Source organism: Parus major, chromosome 8 (genome assembly GCF_001522545.3).
Source record: "Parus major isolate Abel chromosome 8, Parus_major1.1, whole genome shotgun sequence".
NCBI lineage: Eukaryota > Metazoa > Chordata > Aves > Passeriformes > Paridae > Parus > Parus major.
In genome coordinates, this window is record NC_031777.1 from 6,371,993 (window position 1) to 6,394,748 (window position 22,756).

Sequence of the window (22,756 nt, forward strand, 5' to 3'; positions counted from 1 at the left end):
GAAATAGAGAAATAAAAGCTTCAAGATGGTCAGTGGTGCAGAGGAGTCTCAAATGTCTCCAATTGTGCCTGTAGCCCACAGGGGAAACCAGGACAGTTCTGTACGAAGCAGAGCTGCTGCACTTCGCTGAGGACCTGAAGAAGTGGAAGGACAGATACATTGTGATCCAAAATGACTACACTGTGAACTGCTTTGAGACCAAAGAGGTAAGTGCTGCTTCTGTGGATCTGCTTGTACACTCCAAGATAAACCAGTAGCAAGTGGATTTGCTGCTGCTGCTATGCCTTCAGCAGTAGGAGATGTCACCCTTGTCAGGGTGGCTCCAGTGGAAGCTCCACAGGGATGGCTGAGGGTACAGCCAAGTGCCCTGCCTTGGCCAGATATGTTGGCAAGAACAAATCCTTTTAACAGCCCTTGAATTTTCCTGTGCCTGTCACAAAACACTTCTCATCTGTTCAACCCTGTAATACATCCTTGTGCTCCTGCAGTTTGATCTGAAGTAGCAGTGGGTGGCTCCAGGCTGACTACAGTGGAGGTTTTTGCCTAGAAGCTGCCGTAGTCAAACTAGTCCTGACAAATCCAACAAATTTGGCTCAGGGAGAAAATCCCATCTTTTTTCCCTCCCTTCCATTCCTGACTCCTCACCACAGCAGATAAGCACTGAGAGGATATTTTAAAACAAGTTTTTTATGTTTAACCATGTTTTAGATTTTACATGCCTAGGGAACATTTCCAAAATTCACTCTGACAAAAAGATTCTCCCTTTGGCAATATCCCCATGCATTAGAATCATAGAATATCCTAAGTTGGAAGGGACCCAGAAGGATCATGGAGTCAGCTCCTGGCTTTGTCAGTGAATTGTGTATCTTACGTTTTCTCTCTCCTTAAATCTCTATTTGACAATACTTCCTCTCTGTTGATTTTCCAGGCCTACCAGAAGGGAGCCAGCCCTAAATATCAAATTCTTCCTGCAGGAGGCAAAGTCCTGACTTCAGAAGAAGATTACAATTTGCTGTCTGATAAACATTTTCCAGACCCTGTTGGTAAGTCTTGCTCAAAGCTGAACTGCTCCCAGGCTCTGGGCTTAATTCCCTTAATCTGTTATGGGAAGGCTTTCAGGCTCCAGTTTAAAATGGGGTAGCAGAAGATGCCCACAGCCCTTCTCCCAATTTCAAGCACAGCTCCAGAGTGGATGAAAAAAGTAGATGCCATAAGCCAACATTCAGAGAAATGCTAGCTCCCTTTCTTCCCAGCATACCATCACAAAGCTGCTGTAAGCTGTGCAGAAGCAGGGCAGGAACCACAGCACCATTGTTGCTGGGCTTTGTTAATATTCCTGGTTTATTTGTTTCCATTTTTAGATGCCAGCTATCTGTGTTGACTCACAGCTGATAATAAGTCCCACAGAGAGGGCAGGAAGGTGGCTGCTTCTGAGTTTGTTGTTTCTGGGCTGGGAACTGCTGTGTTCCTGCCTGCTCCCACTCCACCAAGATGGAGAAAATTCAGTGCTTTACAGAAGTGGGTCTGACATTGCAGAGTGAGATTTGGAGAATGAGATGCCACATAATGAAAGGAATAAGGGAAACTTGAAGACAATGATTTTTTTTTTTTTGAGTCCTTTAAATCCTTAGGATTTAAAAGTTAGGTGCCCTCTCACACCCTTTCCTAAGGCACAGGGTGGTCAGAGGGGCTTGGAGGTGTCCTATGTCTGTCACCACAGCTCTGCAGCAGTTGGGATTGAGGGAGTGAGTGGAGTACCCCAAGGGTGCTTGTGGGCTTCCCATGGCTTTCCCTTCAAAAAGAGCATCACTTCATCTTTATGGCCCTACTCCCTGTCTGTGTGGTGCTGAACACCCTCTGAGGCGAACCTCTTGTGTCTGGGCTCTCAATGCATGTCAGTGAGTCCAGATTGGGTTTGGTCATCCCTAAATGTACTGTCCAGCATTCCCTGTGTGGAAGGGCAGGTGGAAGCTGGAGGTACTTGGTGCTTTCTTTACATCACCTGCAAGGGCTTGAAATGACAGTTTTTAGGGGCAGTTCTCTGTGGAAGTCCTGGAACCAGGGAAAGCACTGCTGTTCCAAAACCGTTTCTTTAATGTGATTTATTTCTATAAGGAAGTCCATATGCTCCTAAGTGGTCTTTATGTGGAACAGACCTCCCTACTAATTTACTTATCTGCAATGAAAACCGTTTCCCTAGCAGTTGTAATCCAGTGAAATAGTTTCTTTGAAATTTTGCTGAAACTAGATTTTTGCCACCTTGAGTACAAAGTAAGAAGCCATCAAGTTGCTGTGGTGTAACACAGAGAGGTGGTTGATGCCAGTGGAGTGTGCCCATCCCAGCTGTGTCCCCCTGCCCTCTGTGCCCAATCACCTGGACTGGGAAGGAGATTAACCTGCTGGCAAAGGTCCAGCACAGAGCCAACTCGGAGGAAATCTGCAGCTCTCAGACAGATGTTTTTGTGCAGGCTCAAGTGAGGAGGTGGCTGCAGCCTTTGTTCCGCTCCCAAAGGAGTTTCCAGTATACCTGTGGCAGCCCTTCTCCCGGCACAGCTACTACTGCTTCCCAGAGCCTGGCGCACAGAGACACTTCAGCGCTGTGCTGGGGGACTGCGTGAGGCATTCTAACCACGGTGAGTGTGGGATGGGACTGTGTGGGACATTCCAGCCGTGGTGAATGCGGGAAGGGCTCAGCATGGGACAGCATCACCCACCTAGGAATTCTGCTATAACAGCTGCGGGAAAATGCAAGTCACTCATGGAAGGTGCTTGGCTTCAGAATCCCAAGGAATGAATCGACACCGCCCTGCCTCTTGTTGTGCTGGGAACACACATTAGGTGGGGTTTGGGGTGCAGTGGGTGTGAGCTTGAGGACAAAACATGGGAATTGCTTTGGAAGTTGTGTAATGATCCAGAATCCCTAAGAGGTGCTTATTGCTAAGGCACAGCAAACCTCACCTCCATTTGCAAGCTGGCTAATGCATCACAGCTGTAGAGTCAGGAATAATGAAATATCCTGAGTTGGAAGGGAGCCACAAGGATCATGTGTCCAACTCGTGGCCCTGCACAGACAATCCCAAGAATTCCACCCTGTGCAACACAGAAGACCAGGTGTGTTAAATGCAGAGGGACTCTAGTCCCCCAGTACAGTCCTGTGTTGTTACATGCACATCACTCCTGATCAAACATTTGGCCTTTCCGCAAATGTTTCAATGGCAGCTCAAGCCCCAGCCATGGTTAATCCTTGTAACTGGTCCAAGAATGGTGTGTAGGACACAGTATTAATTGTCTGCACAAAGATAAATTATTAATGTCACTTTCTGAGTAGGTTAGGCTAGAACACTTAAAAAAATCCCTTATTTGTGGCTTGCTAGGGTTATAAAAACAACTGCTCCCATGAAATTGGAAGATCATTTATGAGTTGGATCCTTCAGAAAAAGAAGTGCTTTCCTGATTTGCAGATAGTTTTTCCACTAAGATGCCCTCAGTTCCCCACTGGTCTCCAGGGTCCTCCATGCCGCAGTGTCACTTTGGAGTTCCATCTGCTCCTGCTGCCCTTGGTGGGAGATGGGAACACTGGAACACTCAGCAACTTCTCCACTAAACTCAGCTGCTTGGGTCTGAAGCCCAGGCTTGGGGGTAAATTAATTGTGAGTGCAGGGTGTGAACAGTCCCTTGAGAAGTGGCTCCTGGTGAATGTTTTTTTAGCTGTCACTTCAGCTTCATCCCATTGCCCTCAGACAGCTTTCTCCTGCTGTCCTCCCTGGATCATTCTCAAATGCTATCTCTTTTCCCTTGTCTCCACTGCCAAAGGCATTCCTGGTTTCCTTTAGGACTCCATTCCCCTGAGGAAAACACACATGACTGCATTTCTAGACAGTTTCCTAAGATGTGCAGTTACTTATGTGCTGCTCAGGACTGGTTGGTTTCAGGGGCTTTCTTCACCGGAAACATGGGATTCCCAATCCCAATGCTATTCAGGTGGTGTACACACCCCATTCCTGGTCTGAATGCTGTCCAGGTGCTGTGCAATTCCTAATTGCATTCTCAATACTATCCAGGTGGTGTACAGTCCCCATTCCCAATGCTATTCAGGTGTTGTACAGTGCCCTGACACTCTGGACGTGGTTCCTCACCAAGGTTTGGTAGAGAGATGGGGACATAATCAAGTTTTCCTGTCACTTGAAGCCTGTTCATGATGTTTGGGGATTTTAATTTCTCTCCTGGAACAAGTCTAATGGGTTTGACAAAGTTTTTGGCAGCGTGGTTTTTCCTTAAAGTTCAGCACATCACTCTAGGGGCCAATCCTGAACTGGCAGAAGCTGGGTTTAGATGACCTAAGACGTCTTTTCCATCTCCAAAGCCTGCGAGTCTGCACTTCATTAAATTTCATATGGCTTAGCTGTTGCTCATTTATGCATCTGTTCCAGGATTTATCCCTCTCAGCTTTTCCTGTGGTCCAGTTTTTATCTGACAGACAATGCCTTAAGGCTTATCCTTACTTCTGCCCAACAGGGGGAGAAGCAAGTGAAGACAGTCTGGATTAGGATCTACTGTTGTATCAGGAAAAGAGTTTTAATAGCTATCAGGGAAGTAGGAGCACCTTTTATGCAGATTCCTTGGAGTTATGTTATCCCCTGGAGGTGCTGCAAGTGGAAAAATGATCACTGAAAAGCACTTGAACTCTGCCCTTGGAGAGAATTTTTTTCCCAAGGGCTTCATATTGATTCCTATTGATTCACACATCACTGAAAAATATTAGTTTATTAATACTTTTTAAAGTCTTTTTTGCAAATGCTTCTGCTGACAAAAGCAGGTGTCTGAGCAATCTTGCAAAGTTACAGCTTTGTGCAGCAAAACAATGCATAGTAAGGATTGCAGTAGAAAATTTGACTGTGCTCTTCTATTAAAAAAAAGTTGAAAAGAGAAAAGAACTGCGAAAAATACTTCATGTTTGATTGTGAAATATAATTTGTGGGATAAGGAGAATGGACTAAGGCAATATTCATGCTACTTCATCCCAAAATGCTGAGTTCCCATTTACCAGGGCAGATTTGGCAAGGGGAGGACAAAATAAAATGTCATGTCTGATCAGAAGTAGCCTTTCTGTCCCTGCTGTGATCTGCCACTCCTGGAAAGGAATGTATTACACTGGGCTTTAGCCAAGCACTTGGAGGAGTTCGTGGCCACAGTGTTTTCTTTCTCCCAAGAAGCAGAGTTAAACACAGAAAGCTGGACTGAATCAGCACTGGGAGCTGCCATGGCATTCAGCTGCTTCCTGTCCCCAGAGTCTCTCTGGTATAAATACCCAGCCTAACCTGTGTTTCTGGGATTTCTGGGCAGAACCAAGGTGTTGGGATTTAGTGAGCACCACTGGGAAATAGCATTCAGATGTTTTGAGTATGGGTTATTGTGTTTCCCTCTCAACTTTTCCTTTTGTCTTCACCCTTTATACTCATTGATGAGGGCTTGGTGGTTTGAGGAGACAATGATCTCCTTCACCAGCAATGGAACATGAAGATCAAATGCTTTTTGGGTTGTAATTTGTGAGGCGGTGCAATTAGGGCTAATTAGTGAGAAGACAAGTACCCAGAGAGCAGCAGAGGAACCCCAACAGCCTGGTGGGTGCAGAGGGTCCCTGGAGGGGACTGCTGACTGTTCTCTGCTGCTTCTTGGGAGCCTGTTCTTCCCAAGTGTCTCTGCAGATCAGATCTCCAGCAGTGTAGGATTTTTTTAAACTCCTCAGCTTTTTAAAGAAGCTGTGCTTGAGTTTAGGTGTGTGGAGGAAGCGGTTTAGCATTTTCCTCCATTTTCCTAAGCTGCTCCTGACAGGTTATATGGGGGTGGCAGCATGGGAATCTTTGGTTTGCCTTATCTCCATGATCCACTTTGATCCACAACCTGGACTTACTTGATTCCATCTTGCTACCTGCTTCCTTAGTGAAATACTGAGAAGGGCACACCTCAAATTTGGGGGAAATCTGTTGCTGAAATGGCTACCTAGCCCCCAGTGGGAGCATTCTATCAGTCCCACAATGGCAACAGTGAGGGAGAGGCTCAGAATATTCACAGGGCTCTAATACTAGCTATTCCCCAGGCTTTAATCCTTTATGTTTCCATGCTTTGAAAATCAGACTGAAGTTTCTTCTGAGTACTTCTTGAATTACTTGTTTTTTTTAGGAGGTCTTCTTGCTTCAAATATGAATTTCACTCATATTTTCTGTTGGAAGTGGAGAACCCTGGCCACTTGGTGCTGGGATAAAGAGAAGTCTGCATGATGGGAAGGAAATGACAACTAGCTCATTCTGGGAGACACAAGTTTCACTTCGTGGTTTTATTTCTTTTTGTCTGGTTTGATTTCATGTTCACATCTTGACAATCACCCTCCTGCCACAGGAAGCTGAGGGACTTTCTAAACCATATCCTGTCATCTCCAATTTCAATAGAAACAGCAACAAAAATTATTTTAAGCAATAAATATATTAAAGAAGTATCATAAAGGCGTATGTTAGGCAAGAGAGAGAGACAAAAGCTCATGCAGGGCAGATTTTTTTTCCTCCATCTCTGACTTTCAGAGTTGCCATTATCAGTGCCTGCATTTCTTTTCTCAGCTCTGAATTTATCTGACAGTTGTTTTTCTCATAATTATTTCTAAATTTCCTATGTTACATGTCTATAGTACCTGTATAGGACTTACCAACTCTTGGATGAGAATTCAAAATAATTCTGGGAGCACTGATAAAGTTTTAAAAGCTGACATTAAATCCTTGAGCTGAGGGATGAATGTGTCTGTATATCTCTATATATACATATACAGAGCAGAGCAGCTGCTAGGAGTCCAGATACCACTTTGGAAGGGTTTCTGACTTTCCATGCCACAAACAGGGTGGCCTTTTTTCACTGGAGAGGGAGATAATGGGAAGGATTTTCTTGTTTCCTGTTTCCAGTGGATGTGGAGGGAGCAATTAAAGGAGAACTAAGGAAGAAATTGCTCTTTATGACAGTAAAGAAAAATGTCCTTGTGCACTGGGGTGAAAGTGAGACCTTTTGGAAAGTTTGTGTGGTAACTTGGGGTGGAAAAAATTACAAATGGAGATATTTACCCCTTCATCTTCCAAGACTTGTGTCTTGGCTCCTCTCAAGCAGCTACTGTACTTGGGTTAATTAAATCCTTTTTTGGTTAATAAGATAAGACCACCTGTGATCCACATGAGTGGCTGAAACCATGGCTGTTCTTTCACCAGTCACATAAGTTCCAAATAGACTTTTGAAACTGATGTGTAAACATCCATAGGAATATTAATGTCATAACAGACAAAGCCATTTCACTAGAAATACTTGTGATGAGGCTTGTAGAGTATTAAAAAAACTGACTAAAACTTTTAGGACATGTTATAGAAAATTTTTTTGTATAATTTAGAATATTTTGCTTGAAATAAGACTATTTCTCCTCTTTCCAGGATGGTTTTGCTCTACAGCATGAATTAATTCAGTGAGTGTGGCTTTTGCCTTTGCTGGCAGCCTGGTTTCCTACACTGTGGTGAGGATTTTCAGTCTGTAGGAGTGACATTCATTCTGAAACATCAAGATGATGAATGTGCTAAAATCATAACTGCCATTACATTCTTCCTATCCCTCTCACCTTGGGCGAATTATCATCTTCTTATATACTGCCAAGTGTGGGGTGGTACAGGGCGAGCCACTGCCCTGAGCCCACCACCCCGGCCTGTTCTAGGAGCTGTGAAGAATCATTTGTGCAGACTAAGGTAGTGTTCAGGCTCCAGCTTTGAATTTCTGCAGCAGAGAAATCACAGAATCACAAAATCATGGAATGTTTTGGATGGGAAGGAACCTCCTATCACGGGCAGAGACACCTTCCACAATCCCAGGATGCTCCAAGCCCCATCCAGCCTGGCCTTGGACACTTGTAGGGGTTGGGAGCCACACTGTTGGGTTGGAAGCCACAGCTTCCCTGGGTACCCTGTGCAAAGGCCTCCCCACCCTCACAGAGAAGAATTCCATCCCAATGTCCCATCCAACCCTGTCCTCTGGCAGTGGGAAGCCATTCTCCCTCATCCTGTTCCTCCATCCCTTGTCCAGAGTCTCTCTCCAGCTCTCTTGCAGCCTCTCTAAGTACTAAAAGGCCACAATAAAGTCACCCTAGAGCCTTTTCTTCTCCAAATTCCCATCTCCAGGGATTTCCACCTGCTCCAGGAATATAGTAGCTGGTTTGAAAAGCACTTGGAAAATGTCAGAAATAAGTGATACTGTGATCCTTTGTGTGTGTTTATTCAGTGCTCATTAATTTTTTAGACTATGAAACCCCCAGCTGCTGGTCCCCCCATTGGAGGTTCATTGTGCCCTGTCTGGTGCTGCTTAGAACATCTTTAATCTGGGTGCTGTGTGCTGATAACCAAACAGTTAACCCTGCTCAGTGTTGGTTTGGTAGCCACGGAAGGAACTTGTGCTGCAAAGCTCTATTTGCTATAAATACAGTGTATTCTTATAGGGCTGTATCATGTTTGGAAGTGACCTCATCTAGCTTCTGTTGGTGGTTAGCAGCTTCACACCACATTTTGTGTGGATAATGTGACAGTACACTGCTTGCAGGAAATCCACAGAGCTGGAAGGTTGATGCCTCTCGGGTCCAGAGCATAATATGTATTTCACTTTGTTCTGTTTGGATGCTAACAACACAGGACAGCATTTTGTGAGGGTAAAATGTATATCCTTTTATTTAGAGTGTAATTTTCTGCTGTGCTTGAGCCATGTCCCAAGCCCCAGGTAGCCTCCCTTTTCCTGAGGTGCAGTTCCTGAGTTTTCCTCATCTCCCCAGGTTCAAAGCATGTTCCTTTTCTTACCTACCGTCCAGTGGGTTGGGACCATTTCTTATTTTTTTGGAGACAGAATTTCCAGTTTAATTTTATTGGAGTTGATGGCCATGGCCTTTTGGTCATGTGAGCTCTTAGAAAGGGAAATAATTGTTTATCATGCTTCACGTGGCGGGCTAGCTCAGAACCCAATGCAATGGGGGTGCCACATCCTTCCCAGGAGTAGGTGCCCTTAAAAGGGCACGCTCCTAGGCACGCTGGACTGCGAGCAGCTATCAGTGACCAGCTCTTTTGTGAAGCTGCTCCAAACCCATGGCAGGCAATGCAGGAGAGTGATTTACCAAAATATGGATATCATCTAGTATCAATATCTAACTGAGACGGACAAAGACTCCTTAACCATTTTGGGGTTACAGACTGGTATGTTTATTAGCAGCTCTGGGCCAGTGCTCTGTCTCCCCTTAATATGCATGGCCCCAAATACAGGTAAATACAGACTTTTTATTTACAGAGGTATTGAATACAAATACATATTCATAATCCAGTTACCACCCATTCTCTTCTTTCTATGCTAATTTTAAAAAAAGCAATTAAGCATGCGTAGTCTGTTCCTTGAAATGGGTCAGGGGTCTCAGTATGGGGAAGGGTCACAAAAGGGAGGAAGTAGTATATCTCTTCTTTGTCCTAACCTTTCTACTTTTCCAATGCAGAGTGACAAATGGACCCTTGGCTGGGCTCTTAGTTTCATGTCTTTAATGGGTTTCTGATTTGCAATTGTCTTATGTTCTTAAAGTTCCTTACCAGATTTTTTCTCCTTGTAAGCCCAGCTGAACAAGCATAAAGTTGACAGACAATTGGTTATTAGTCAATGATTAACCTCTAATTGTAGCAAAGCCTCTCCATCTACCTTTAATTTTAGCCAGGCTCATCTATTTATTTTTTTAATTAGATTTAGCAAGGCTTATTTTTAATTAAGGCCTCAGCTTCTCTAAAATCTTAAATTCTTCAAAGTTTATGTCTCAAGAGAAAGAGAGAGGCAGAGTCCTCAGTTTAGTTCCACAGCAGGCTCTTTCATGAAGGGGCCAGGGTTGAGAATTCCCTGGAATAACAAGGAACACAGGTTTATATAGGCAAAGCGAGGGGCAGGGTCAAGACTTGGGGCCAATGAGTTAAGGTTTCCTGGGAGGAAGAAATGGCTAGGGACGAATAGGATACAAGGGATATACATAATAACACAAAGGTTGTCAGGAGGTTTTTTTGACTGGAAACTTTAGCCTTTTCTAAGAGAGGGCTGGCTTAGGCATTTGCCCTCCAGGGGAGAGCTGCAGGCTTTTTGAAGTTGCTGTCCGCTGCAACACATGCTCATTTATTTTTATTTGAAGGGCATCCCTTAATTGTAGTGCTGGAAGGTTTGCAGAGTGATTCCTTCCCTGCAAGAATGTCTCTTGTTCCCTGATGGTTTCCAGCTGCCTCCACATAAAATCCTTGGTGGCTGGAAAAATGGGAGCACTGTCTTTGAAGTGCCAGTACCGCTATCCTGTCTCTTTAGTTGCTCTGGGGTTGTGTATTTTCTTTTTTTTTAATCAGCTTTTGTTTAAAAAAACTAAATTTAAGGAAAAAAGCTAGAAATTTATTATTTTTTAAATTACAGTGTGTGTATAGTGGAAAGCAGGGGGAAAGCAAGTGTTAATATATACAAAAGAAACAGATGCCAAAGTGAGAGGGGAATGACTTGGAAGGATGAGAAAATTGGGAAAACATAATTTTCATTTCTTAGCATGAAATCTGTTCTCTTGAGGGCAGCGGTGTATAGTGGAAATAAGAAGGGGTGGAAGCACCAGCTTTGGAGACTGCACTTCAAATTCCATATTTCTTTATCTGCCTCCTCCTATCTATTTGTAACATCACAAGAAGGAAGGCCCTGCACCAATACCTGTACTGAGGTTTCTTGTGTCGCAGAAAAAGGCTCTATAAAGTGACCAACAAGAAGGAGTTACGAGAAATGCCTTGGCGCTGCCTTCACCAGAGACAGCTCTCCATCAGATAGATGAAGAAGGAAGGAAATAATATTGTGAGATCACCTAAAATCAAATGCATTTTTTAGTCATTTATCATATTCCAAAAATTAATAGTAAGTGACATTCTCCTCCTCAGTGAAAGACCACCAGATTGGACTCCTTTGTCATCTTCCTCTCCTTCCAGTGATTGTTCTCTTGCCTTCTCCACTCTTTCTCCAAAGCCTGTTGCTTTGAATATTTTAAGGGGATATTAGTGGGCTCTGCCATCTTGTAGGCGGGAACTAAAAAGTCATGAGTTTTTTGTATTGGTTGCAAATGTCTTGTGTTGGGAAGAGACATGCGAGAGAGCTGCAGTTCCTGAGGCTGGTGTGCTTACGCTGGACAGGGCCTGTGGGCCCTGACATGATTGTCTCCTACAAAAACAGCCATTACTGGGTGCTGCATTGCTTTAATACAAATTAGTTATCTGCAGGAGGAATTCCAGGATCATGTAAGTTATATTCCCTGCATGCAGAATCTGCTGCAGGAAGTAGATGAAGCCAGGGTGGATTGCTCCTGAGTTTTGGTGATCAGATGAAAGGTGTTATGTTAGCATTATGTCAGCATTTCTTTAATTAAAACCTATGGTCTGTGAGCTCAGACTTCTGGATTCTGGTTTAACACTTGTTCAACTTTGTTGGTCTTTGGGCCTCAGCCTTGTGTGAAATGTCGGACAAAAGACTGAGGTTATTCTTCATGGTGGAGCTCCCTTTGTAAAGCACTTTATCCACAGTCAATAGACCCCTTCACTATCACTGGATTACAGCTGAGTTTAACCATTAACCCAGCCATGTTCACCACTAAACCATGTCCCCAAGTGCCATTAGTTACAGTTATTGTTCAGAGGGACAGTTTAAATGGGATGCTGAAATAATCACTTTTTAACAGCTATGTCAGTGTTACAAAGGCACTTTCCTTTGCTTGTAATTAAGAAAAATCATCTGAGTGATTAAACCTTCTCACCAGAAGCCCCAATGCAGCGGTGTGCAGTACAGATAAATGCACAGTTTGAACTGGAATGTTCAAATGCAGATTTCATATGATCTGGATTTGCTGGAAATCCAGTTTGAGCCAGAGGCAGCTGGAACACTCAGCCTCTCTGGTAATGAGGCCCATCTGCAGAAGGTCTTGCACAGAGCTCTCCAGTGTTCTGACTGGTGTAGGACCAGTTGATCTGTGGCTGTGGATGAGACCAATTCCATGCGGGCATTTAATTCCTGCCACTGTTGTTGGACACACGTGAAGTGTTGGTAAGTCACAAATGGACAGCCTGTCCTGAGGGGCTTTAGCCATGTCCATCTCCAAGGGGTGGCTGTCCTGCCATGGACAGGGCTGGGAGAGCCCACAGGACCTTGGGAATGAAGATTTGCTCATCGCTCCCCAAACATTCACCTGCCAAGGAGCAGAAGGAGCTGCTCATAGCCCTGGGCACCCAGTTAAGAGACTGCCTGTCCCAGGGCAACCCAAGCGTGGCAGAGAGCTGAGACTGGGAACAGGACCCACTAAGTTCACTCTTCTGCACAAGGTGCAGGTGCTCTCAGAGGATGTCCAGTAGCCTGGTCCTCTGGGTATTATTTTGATGAGTTAGTAATTTTGATTAAAGTTCAACACAATTGTTTTTTAAAAGAGAAATTATTCACTGCAGGGAAGCTCCTTCCTTCCCAGAGAGCTTTTTGCTGTCCTGGACAAACAGAGCCATACCACTGAGACATGTGCAAGTTTGGGGAGTTATAAAGTCATGGTGCTTCCAGTTGTCCTTCCATCTCCCAAAGTCAAAGGGAGCTTTATAGCAGTTACTCTTGCATTTATAAAAGGAATCTGTGGCTAGCAATATGTTAATGAAATTGAGCTCTGTGCTTGGATATGTAGAGTCTCTAGGTAGGTTTTCTTTTTTAAAAATTAAACAGAACAAACAGAATTTTGTTTTAATCTCCTCACATAAGGGTTGTTATGTTCATTAGCAGCTGGAGAAGGTGCTTGGCTGATTTTCCAAGTGCAAGGCATCCTGGATTAAGCACACAGTATCAGTCTGGGTACCTGTAAAGCCTCATTGGTCTTTTGCTGGAGAACACTCAGTAACCTTCCTTCCTGGCTTTGTGTGGGATTTGGGTAAGGAATACTGCAGCCAGCACTGCACCAAGCTGCCCTAAGATGCTTCCCTCAGTACAACCAGCAGGACACATGATCAACTCAGGACACGTGCAAGGATGGTTGAAGGGAAGCCCCTGTGAGGGCTTCAGGAGAGGGGAGCTATTGTGCTTTCCCCTGATAAGCACTTGTCCCTGGCACCACTGGGCTTTGCACCTTCCCCGTTTGCAGCTGCAGCTCTGCTGCCATGGCCCGTGGCCCAGCCACTCCCTTGCACACGAGTGGGGCTCCCCCAACAGCTAAGCCCTTGTTTCCCTGGCCTTGCTGTGGCTGTCAAGCCACTGCCATCCTCCAGCATTTCCATGGACTGCTGGATGGGAACAGAACCCTGTCTCTGCTGTGGTCATGCAGGATGTGCATGGCGCCTCCTTTCAGGTGGGTACAATTCCCTTTTCTTGAGCCTTGTCCATGAATGTGGTTCTGTCTCATGTGCCTTGCCAGCAGCTTCTGCACAGCCTACACTTCTGCACACTGGATGGATCAACTTGTTCAAAGACTTATCACTGAGGCAATCTTTTCCACCTATGGAAAGTGAGAATGAAATTGCCTAAATGAAGCAATTGTAGCAGCCTGGAAGGATAAAGCTTTCTTTCTGCTTGGAGTTGTTTTTGTAGCAAGAGTGCCATGATTGTGTTTGTTTCCTGTGTTTACTGGCATAGGAAAGAATGTGGGATTGGGATTTTTATGGCACTTACAGCTTGATGTTTTTTCCATGAGCTATTCAAATTAATCATTCTTGGATTTTTAGTGCCTTCTTCCCATTGCAGTATACCGGCTTGGGGACAGTCAGAGAGAGAATATTCCCTTGAGTACGAATTTAAAATTTGATGATCTTAGAGGGCAGATTCTTGTCAGCCCTGGTGCATCACCATCTCATCACATCCAAGATCTAGCCTCTTGGATAGTCTGTTGTCCCTTTGGGTTAAGAGGGAGCACAGCTGTGTAGTAGGAAAACATGTGAGTCATGATTGGAGGGCTGTGGGAGCTGCAGTTTTCCCTCCCTGCGGCCAAACCAGGCCCTCTTCTCATAAAAATATTTTGAGTTTTATTTTGGGAGGACAAAAGTTTTTGAATGCAATGCTCCAACTTAGTTTCTCAGGTGGAACACTTGATTCTTTAATTAAAACTGTTGTCAGAGGATGTTGTCTCAGCACTGAACAGTCTGACTTACAACTAGTACTGATATTTTAGCACCCTGGTTTGTGACCAGCTGTGACAAATGCTATAAATCCTGGAGGCAGCAGTGAAGGTAGGGCTGGGATTTCACCTGGCTGATTTTTCTTTTTTTTTTTTTTTTGTTTGATCAATGTATGAGCTTGGAGAATTTGTGTGATATCTTTGGATCTCCAAATATCTGCAGATGAAGAATAGTATCAAGAGAGTGGCACTGAGAGAGTGTTTAGTGCCCCTCAGTGTGTTTAACAAACCTTCCTGCACTCATTGTAGCCAGGCAAAACTCTGAAAGGACAAATTCCGACATTTGGGCTCTGAACAGATCTGAAATCAAGCAGTTTTCAAGCTTCAAGGATAAATTAACTGATGAAGTTAATTTAGGTTTCTGTAGCTTTTGTTTTTGTTAAAGTGCATAGAGGAGGTATTTCAGGCATTACTGTGGTATTAATCCTACATGTTTCAGGCATTACTGTGGTGTTAATCCTACATGTTTCCCATAATTTCTCTAATCCCTGCATTTATGCAAAGTTCCTGTAAAGCTTCTCTGTTGACCAATTTTCACAAACAAGCCCAAAGAAGTGTTGCTTGTCAAGCAAGGCTTGAGGATTTACTCCTGACTCTTCTCACCACAATTGCTTGTATGTATCAGTACCTTCTATAGCAGCATAATTACCTTTGAGAGAATCAACATTCTTATTCTTCTCTCCTTTGTTCTCAGAGCATACAACAGGATTTCAGCCGCTCAAGGCTGCAGTAGATAATCTTGGAGAGGGGACAATAAACCTCTGTGGCTTTGTTTTCCCACAAGATAATAACCCTGATGCTCTGATATTGAAGACACAGCACTTCAATCCCAGAAGCATTTGGGAGTGGTTTTTTCACTCAGGTTTGCCAAGCAGCCACTCTGCTTCACGTTTTGAGGCCAGGGTGTCCCCAGGCCACCACACCGTTCTTGGGAAGAGCTCCCATCTGGCAGAAGTGACCTTGCATAATAACCAGATATTCCAGAGCTCTGGTTGAACATTGCTGAAATATTTAGGGAAAACAACATGATCTTGTCAGGAGTTTTTGTTCTTAATTGGTGCAAACATGGTGCCTTCTTTGTTGAGGTCTGTTTTGTTGTATATCCATGAAAAAAAAATCTTGATCATCAGTTTCTTAACAAAACAAAGGAACTAAAACGTTATTGGGGAGTGTTATCTCAGAATTTAGCAATTTATCCAATGAGTTGCCTGTTGTTATCATAAACTAAAGAGGAAGAATTCCCAACTGTTGGGAATTCTGCCACACACTGTCAGAGTCTTCCTATGTGCCACCTTACACTGCTCACAGGTGTAAAGGTAAGGGATGAGCACTTCTAATGTTAATGCACTTCTAAATCTTAGTGAATGCCCAAGATCTCCAAGCATTCAGGCTTAGTAAATTGTTTAAAAATACTAGGTGCATGTGAAATGGGAAATGGATCAGAAAAGGATGGTTATTTTTTAAAGGTTATTTCTGGGTAAATCCTTTATGTTACTTTTTGTTTTCTTCAGACTTTCTCAAACAGACCACCTATGAAGTGGAGGCGCTCTTAGAGGCCATTCAGTTCTTCCGGCAGGAGAAAGGCCACTATGGCACATGGGAAATGATAACTGGCAATGAAAAAGAGGTAAAAGAATATATTCCTGATGGGGTTTTTGGCTTTGGGTATGGCAGCTCTGATGATAGTCAAGATTATAAATTCTCTTGGCAAAAAAGGGCATCTTAAAAAATAAAATTTAGTAGATAAAAATACCTGAAATCTTAAGACACCTCTTACTCATATGTAAGTGATAATTCTCTTTATTAAAAAAACTTCTGAAACAGAATCTTGCATAGTAACACCATAATTACAATTAAAAACCAAAAATCTGTGTACTTCAGTTCTGCAGAAATGGAATGCTAAGCCAAAGGTCCACAGTTGAGCATCCAGCTTTGGAGCACTCATGGTAGCTGAGATTACCCCACAGTCCCACTGGCGTCATTATTTACACTCTGATTTATAATTTTTTTTTTTCCAAACACTGAGCAATCAGCAGCAAGTGTTTACTTGTTTACTTTAGTGCCAACTGCTGACTGTCTTCCTTGATGAAATCTGGCTTCCCTTTGGGAAAATGGAAGAAACCTTAAGGAGAATGGTTTGTTTTAAGGAACCAGATTATTGTTTTAGAAGAAGCCAACCTTTGAAATGCTGAAAAATGTGGAATCTGGAGAAAAATCTATAAACAGCGTCATTCCCACTGCTATCATGTCAGTGATAGAAGCTCCCTGCTAACATCTGATAATAAAATCTTTAAGGATTTACATGAGGGTTTTTCTCTTCTCCCCTCCTCCCTCAAGTTATGGAGTTATTATAGTGCTAGTTTCATTTTATGTTTTATTTTTCCTATTGCTTGCCAACAGCTTACTCATAACCCATATGCCTCAAGAGAGCTGTAATCAGAAGACATCCAGCCTAGTTCCACTATTATCTTCTTAGCAATAATTCATTCTCTAAGTATAGTGTGTTCTCATGGCCTGCTTAGACCAAACATAATAATTATTTTAGGCAAATATCCAAGCTAAGTGAGTGGTTTGAAGCAAGCAGGCTGAAATTTGTTGCTGTAAAAGTCCCTGCAGAATGCCAAGAAATGTATTTGCTGACACTAATTTGGTGGTGGCCGAGTCCTCACAGTGTCAGCGCACACTGGGGCTATGGCATGGATGGAGTGGGAGCATAAGCCCAGGCACCTGAGGGAAGACCCACCAATGCCTTAAAAACATTCCCAGAGAACTCAAGATTCTTCACAATATAAAATTGTGGAATCACAGAATATCCTGAGTTGGAAGGGACTCACAGGGACCATTCGGTTCAGCTCCTGGCCCTGCACAGACACCCCAACAATCCCACCCTGTCCATCCCTGTGAGCATTGTCCAAACACTCCTGGAGCTCTGGCAGCCTTGGGGCCGTGTCCATTCCCTGGGGAGCCTGGGCAGTGCCCACCACCCTCTGGGGGAAAAACCTTACCCTGACAGCCAAACTAACCCTCCCCTGACACACCTTCATGCCTTTCCCTTGGCTTTGAAATCTATCTGATCTCTTGTCACGTTTATTATTTGTGATAGTTTGTGTTATTCACGAGACTTATTTAAGGGAGCCATTAGTTTAGGACCTGAATTAGTAAATTGCTTTTGACAGACATTTGAGTCAGTAGAGCTGAATGTGAAGTGCCGCCGTGGCATGATAACCAAACCTAAGTACTTAACTAAAATGAAACTACAATAAAAGTGTATCCACATTAGAGGGATATTAGAGGTATATTAAAGTAGGGTACTGTGTGTTGTGTTTCTGGAGGGGCTGTTTATGCCCTGTTTTACACTGGGCTGCAGTCAGTTCTTTACTTGTGCTGCTCTAGTTCCTGCCATTTCCCTCTGCTGGTGTTGGTGCATGCCTCAGATCCCTTTAGCAGCTGAAATACATGAAGTGCAGTGTCTGGAAGAACTGATATGAATGAAAAAGCCCTTGCATGATGAAAATGGCAAATTGGGGGTGTTTTTGCACTCTGTATTGGCTCAGCCAGCAGCTGGGTACAGCAGGGATGTGATCCTGAATGTGGATTGTGCTGGGCTGTTGGTGCAGCTTTTTCAGGCCAGAGACTGTCTATAAATAAAAACAAGGAAAGGGAAGCCTAGACTGCCAAAATCAGATGTATATTGAGTCTTGCATATTTATTTGGTACTTTTGAGGTGGACAGGTAAGGAAGAAGTTGCAGTTCAAATCTAGGCAGAGGGAGTGCAAAGCCTCTGTAGGTAATTCCTGGCAGCTGGCAGGGAAGCTGAGCCACTGTGTGATGCCTGCACACATCACTCTGTGCTGCAGTGCTCAGCCTTCAGGTAAAGAACAGGGTGTGAACTTGTCATTTTCATCTTCTGACCATACAGATCCTGAGCAATCTGGTGATGGAGGAACTGCTGCCTAACCTCCAGACAATGATGCTGCCTAAAATGAAGGGAAAGAGGAATGACAGGAAACGGGCCTGGTTTGGGGTAAGGACTGACACTCGGAGAGCAGCTGTTGCTCATAGCAGCTCTCTATGGGTGCTGATTCTGATCTCTGCTTCTCAATTTGATTTGGGTCCAGATCGTAGAGGAAACCTATGGCTTAGTCCAGCAGCAGGTGGCAGAAGGATTAAGTACCTTGAAAGAAGAATGTAGAGAATTTTCAAAAACTCTTGAAGGGACCATTCGTTCAGACATGGATCAGATTCTGAACTCCAAGAACTTCTTAGCTGGAAAAATCAAAGGTTAGTAGAGGAACAGCTGTGCTTTGGAGCAATTCTCCAATGTTTCCCATTGTGTTGTTCACATTACCAGATGTGCTTGTTTTGAAATCCTTGTGTGTTTTGAGAAATCCAACTGGAGACACCAATTTTCAGAACACAAATGAGCCTCTGCTGCCTTTGATGGGAACTAATAGATGTGGCCACAGTGTCTGTGAAAATGCCAGATCTTCTCAAATTGGAGCTGAGAGGTTTTCAGTATCCTGATCAGAGTTCATTCTGCTTTAATTTTCACTTGCACAGTCTTAGGTAGTAAAGATACAGGTCACACAAGCATAATTAAAAGACCTGATCTCTAGGAATGCACCACAAAACCAGATTCTGGTTATGTGACAAGTGCATGGGCTTACAAAGAGTATTTAAGCCAAAGAGCTTCTTAGGTGGTTTTTAATTAATATGAAGTAATCATAATTTTGTTATGAATATAAAAAGGAATGTAAATAGCAGGAAAAATGTTGTTGGTGTTGCTTAAGCTGGCAAATGAATAAATAAATAAGTAGCTTGTGATCATACTCAGAGCTGCTCTTTCCTCCACCCTCACAGTACCCCCAGTTGCCAGTGTTTGCTTAGGTGAGGCGTGAGACAAGTTTTCATTATCACTCATAAAGCTGTGAACTCCTTTCACACCCTCATCACCTCTGTGAAGGTGTGACTCCAGGGAAAAATATGAAACCATTGAATTAACTGTTAAGAGGTAAGTTCCAATCACTTCTTTCACTGTCTCTAAATGCAATTGATGTCCTGTGTGACCCTTCAGCCAGTGTTTCTGAGCCTGTCCAGAAGTGCTGCACAGAGAATATCCAGCCATTTCTCACCTCCATCCTGGAGGAGCTCATGGGCCCCATCAGTTCTGGATTCACGGAAGTGCGCTTGCTTTTTGATAAGGAAGTGAATGAAATCATCCAGGACTTCCAGAAGACCAATGACATGACCAGGCTAAAGGAGGTAAGACAAAACATAGCTGGAACCTTTATATCAGCACAAGAACCTTCTGGCTAGACCTTGGCTGGCAGCAGGATTTGCTTTCCTGGGTGAAAGCACATGAGCACTTGGTTTTGTCATTTAGAAAGTCTTGTGGTGTTTGTGCAACTGAAGTGCAGGTACCAGAATTTAGGTTAAAGCCAAATTGTTACATTCTCTATTAAAAATTCACCTCTGGTTGCTTTCTCTCGAAACCTACATGGGGCTGCAGAATGTGGATCAGCTCATGACCCTGCCCTTCAACTCAGTGAAAATGGAGCCCTGCTATCTGAAAGTGAACCTGCTCCAGGAGCTCCTCCAGGACCTCAAGAGTCGCTTCAAGGTCTATCACATCGATTCTGTGATTCAGAGGACACAGAACTTCATGCAAGAGGTACTATAAGATCCAGTTTTTCCTCCTGGGAGAACAGGTTAGGTTTGTCCTGCTAATCTGCTTCAAAGTTATCTTGAAATCCCAGTGTCTCAGCAGCCAAGAAAGTTACGTGTGTAACTAGTGGGGTGGCTAAATTCACCTGATTCCCTGTCTTAAGGCTTGATTTTTCAGGAAGGGTCTTAAATGTGTTTTACCAGAATGGAATGTCTCCTCCTTGGTAGTTGATTTTCTCACTAATACAAAGTAAAGCAATTAATGTTAGAAACTTGGAGACAGACAGTGTCTCACATGTAGGTGCTTTATCCTGCCTCACTTTTCAGGGGAATGGTGGAGATGATGATATTATTCCAGATGAAGACTCAACTCCACCTCTTTGTCTACTTGTGTGTGTACTGCTATAGGCTATAAATCTACTTTGCCTGGACTCCTTGTGAATGCCTGGCCAGAAGTCTCTGAGATGGCCAGTGGACTGATTTCAGTTGCCAGATCACAAGGCACATTTGGCCCTAAATTGAATCCTGTGATTTTAATCTGTATTTGTGAAATTTACTAATCTGCTCAGTAATCTTGTGAAATGGAGCTGGTCCAGATCTCTGGAGTGGAAGTTCTGAATATGGAAAACAAGAGTCTAAGACAATGCTGGGTTTTCCTAAAAGCAGCTCTTCTGAGTGCAGCCAGGACCAGCAGCCAAGGAATTACTCAGAAATAAAATTCTGATTTCATGTCTGGTTTTTCAAGGGGTTACCATTCCAAAATAATGCCAAATAAAGTGTCTTTCACTCAGTGAAGACCGTGAGTCAAGACAAAGAAGTAGACAGAAAATAAACAGAAATAAACAGAAGTAAACAGAAAATAAATCGTATATAAAACAAGAGGTCATTTCATTTCGGAACAGAACAAGAAATAAAATTAACAAGAAATAAGTTAAATTATAGCACGAGTTGTTGTAAACATGCTGTTATTGCATCTTCCTCTTTAAAAGCCTGGTATTTTCCTCATAAAAATATTGTGTGGTTTCCCTTTTTGTCCATGGACGTTTATTTCATAAATAAGTAACATCAGACATGTCTGTGTTGGCGTAGTATTTGTCTAAAATGTACTTCGGGTGGAGGGTGGAGCAGGATTCATTGCCTTGGAAGCTTGGCATCCTCTAGTGGCCAATTTCAGGAAATCTGGGAGCACAATGCTCAACTGGTTGAAGGAATGGCCCCCTGCATATCTCCCTGTACTTCTTCAATAAGAAATGTTAAAATTTGAATGGGAACAACAGAAGAAAAGGCAAAGCCTCATTAAATAGACTCAATTACTGCTTGCAGAGCTGTTTGTCTGAAATACCTTCAGAGTAGGGGGGTAATATTCTTAATGATAAGCTGAAAATATGGTAAATACCAGCTTAGCATAATTCTGCTGAGAAATGATTGCACTTTGTGTGACTTCTGATGATGATTATTTGTATTAAAGGTACTGAAACTGCTGTGCATTATTATTAAATACTGTTCATTAATGATTAATGATAGAAGTCAACAGGAGCCTTCTTTTTAGGAACAATGAGTTTTGACTGTGGTCTGTATACACAGATAATCAATTCTACATTTTGGCTCTGTCACCATCAGTTTGGGTGGCGACATGAAATCAAATCTGTACAAGAAAACTGGGACAGCATGATAACGATACCACAGCTTTAATTTTATTTATTTATTGCAGCATTTTAGTGCTCTTCAGAGCACCTTCCCAGAAATACAATTTAAATTAACAGTTGGCAGGAATTTGATGTGACTGGTCTATAACAGATTTTTTTAACTACTCTTTTTAGCTGATGGAAAACGCAGTTTATACTTTTGAGCAGTTGTTCTCTCCAAGCCACCAGGCAGACTCAGCCAAGGTTGCAACAACCATTGAAAAAGTCAAGCTGAGAGTGCTGAAGGTAAATGTCATTGTAGCACATTTGCAGGCTACTGTTTTGGAAACAATATATTTTATATGAATGTACCTCAGTATTTGAAAGAATATAAGCTTTTACTGTCCAGCTGAAAATACTGATTTGGTGGCACTTAGCAAAGCTGACCATTTGGGGGATAAAACTTAGTCTTGGGCAGACACTTATAAAAGTATTTGCACATGCAGATAAATCAGATTATTACTATGCTGCGGATCTGGATAATTTTTAATTAACTTTATAATTAGCCTGCCACTAGGATTTGTTACTCTCAGAAGGGGCAGTGCTGAAACACCTGAGGAGGGCAGTTGGGGGCTATTTCTAGTCTAAGAGTTAAAAGAAGCAAAAGAGATCCCAGAACAGTAGATTTTAGAGTGATTTTGTAGAAGCTGGACTAACCTGCTTGGCCATTCAAACCACTGTGCACCTGTGATGCAGCAGCTACAGGCTGACAGGAACCAGTTCCTGTGAGAGTGGTGAATAATCCCAGGCATGTGTGAGCTTGTTTCTTTCTGGTCTGTTTTGGCAGCAATATGATTATGACAGCAGCACCATCCGCAAGAAGATATTTCAAGAGGCACTGGTGCAGATTACCTTGCCCACAATGCAGAAGACACTGGCTTCAACATGCAAACCAGTAGGTGTCTGTGACTGAAAACCTCAAAAACTAATGATGAAAGGCAGGGGAGGAAAAGCATCTTGGCAGTAATTCCTTAACACTGTGTAGTGGTTTTAAACCAGTAACTAAAGAAATTACTTATTTCTTGTTGTGAGATATGGATTAAAACAAGAGTAAAACAGTCTTAAAACTTAAAAGGAATAAAGACAGTTTATTAACAAACTACAAGAATAAGAACACTAGAGTAAATTTCCAGAAAACCCCTTCTTTTACATTTTGACCATTTCTTTGTACACA

General features: G+C 43.0%; 1 protein-coding gene across 1 annotated transcript in view; it reads left to right on the forward strand.

Moving 5' to 3' along the window:
* Positions 1-22,756, forward strand: part of NIBAN1 (niban apoptosis regulator 1) — a 57,240-nt gene that overhangs the window by 26,481 nt on the left and 8,003 nt on the right. Inside the window, exons 3-12 of the mRNA XM_015636858.2 lie at positions 75-206; positions 929-1,043; positions 2,469-2,633; positions 15,745-15,860; positions 18,153-18,257; positions 18,352-18,514; positions 19,308-19,495; positions 19,743-19,904; positions 21,718-21,828; positions 22,370-22,477. Coding sequence (XP_015492344.1) covers positions 75-206; positions 929-1,043; positions 2,469-2,633; positions 15,745-15,860; positions 18,153-18,257; positions 18,352-18,514; positions 19,308-19,495; positions 19,743-19,904; positions 21,718-21,828; positions 22,370-22,477 — 1,365 coding nt within the window. The remainder of the gene's footprint in view (positions 1-74; positions 207-928; positions 1,044-2,468; positions 2,634-15,744; positions 15,861-18,152; positions 18,258-18,351; positions 18,515-19,307; positions 19,496-19,742; positions 19,905-21,717; positions 21,829-22,369; positions 22,478-22,756) is intronic.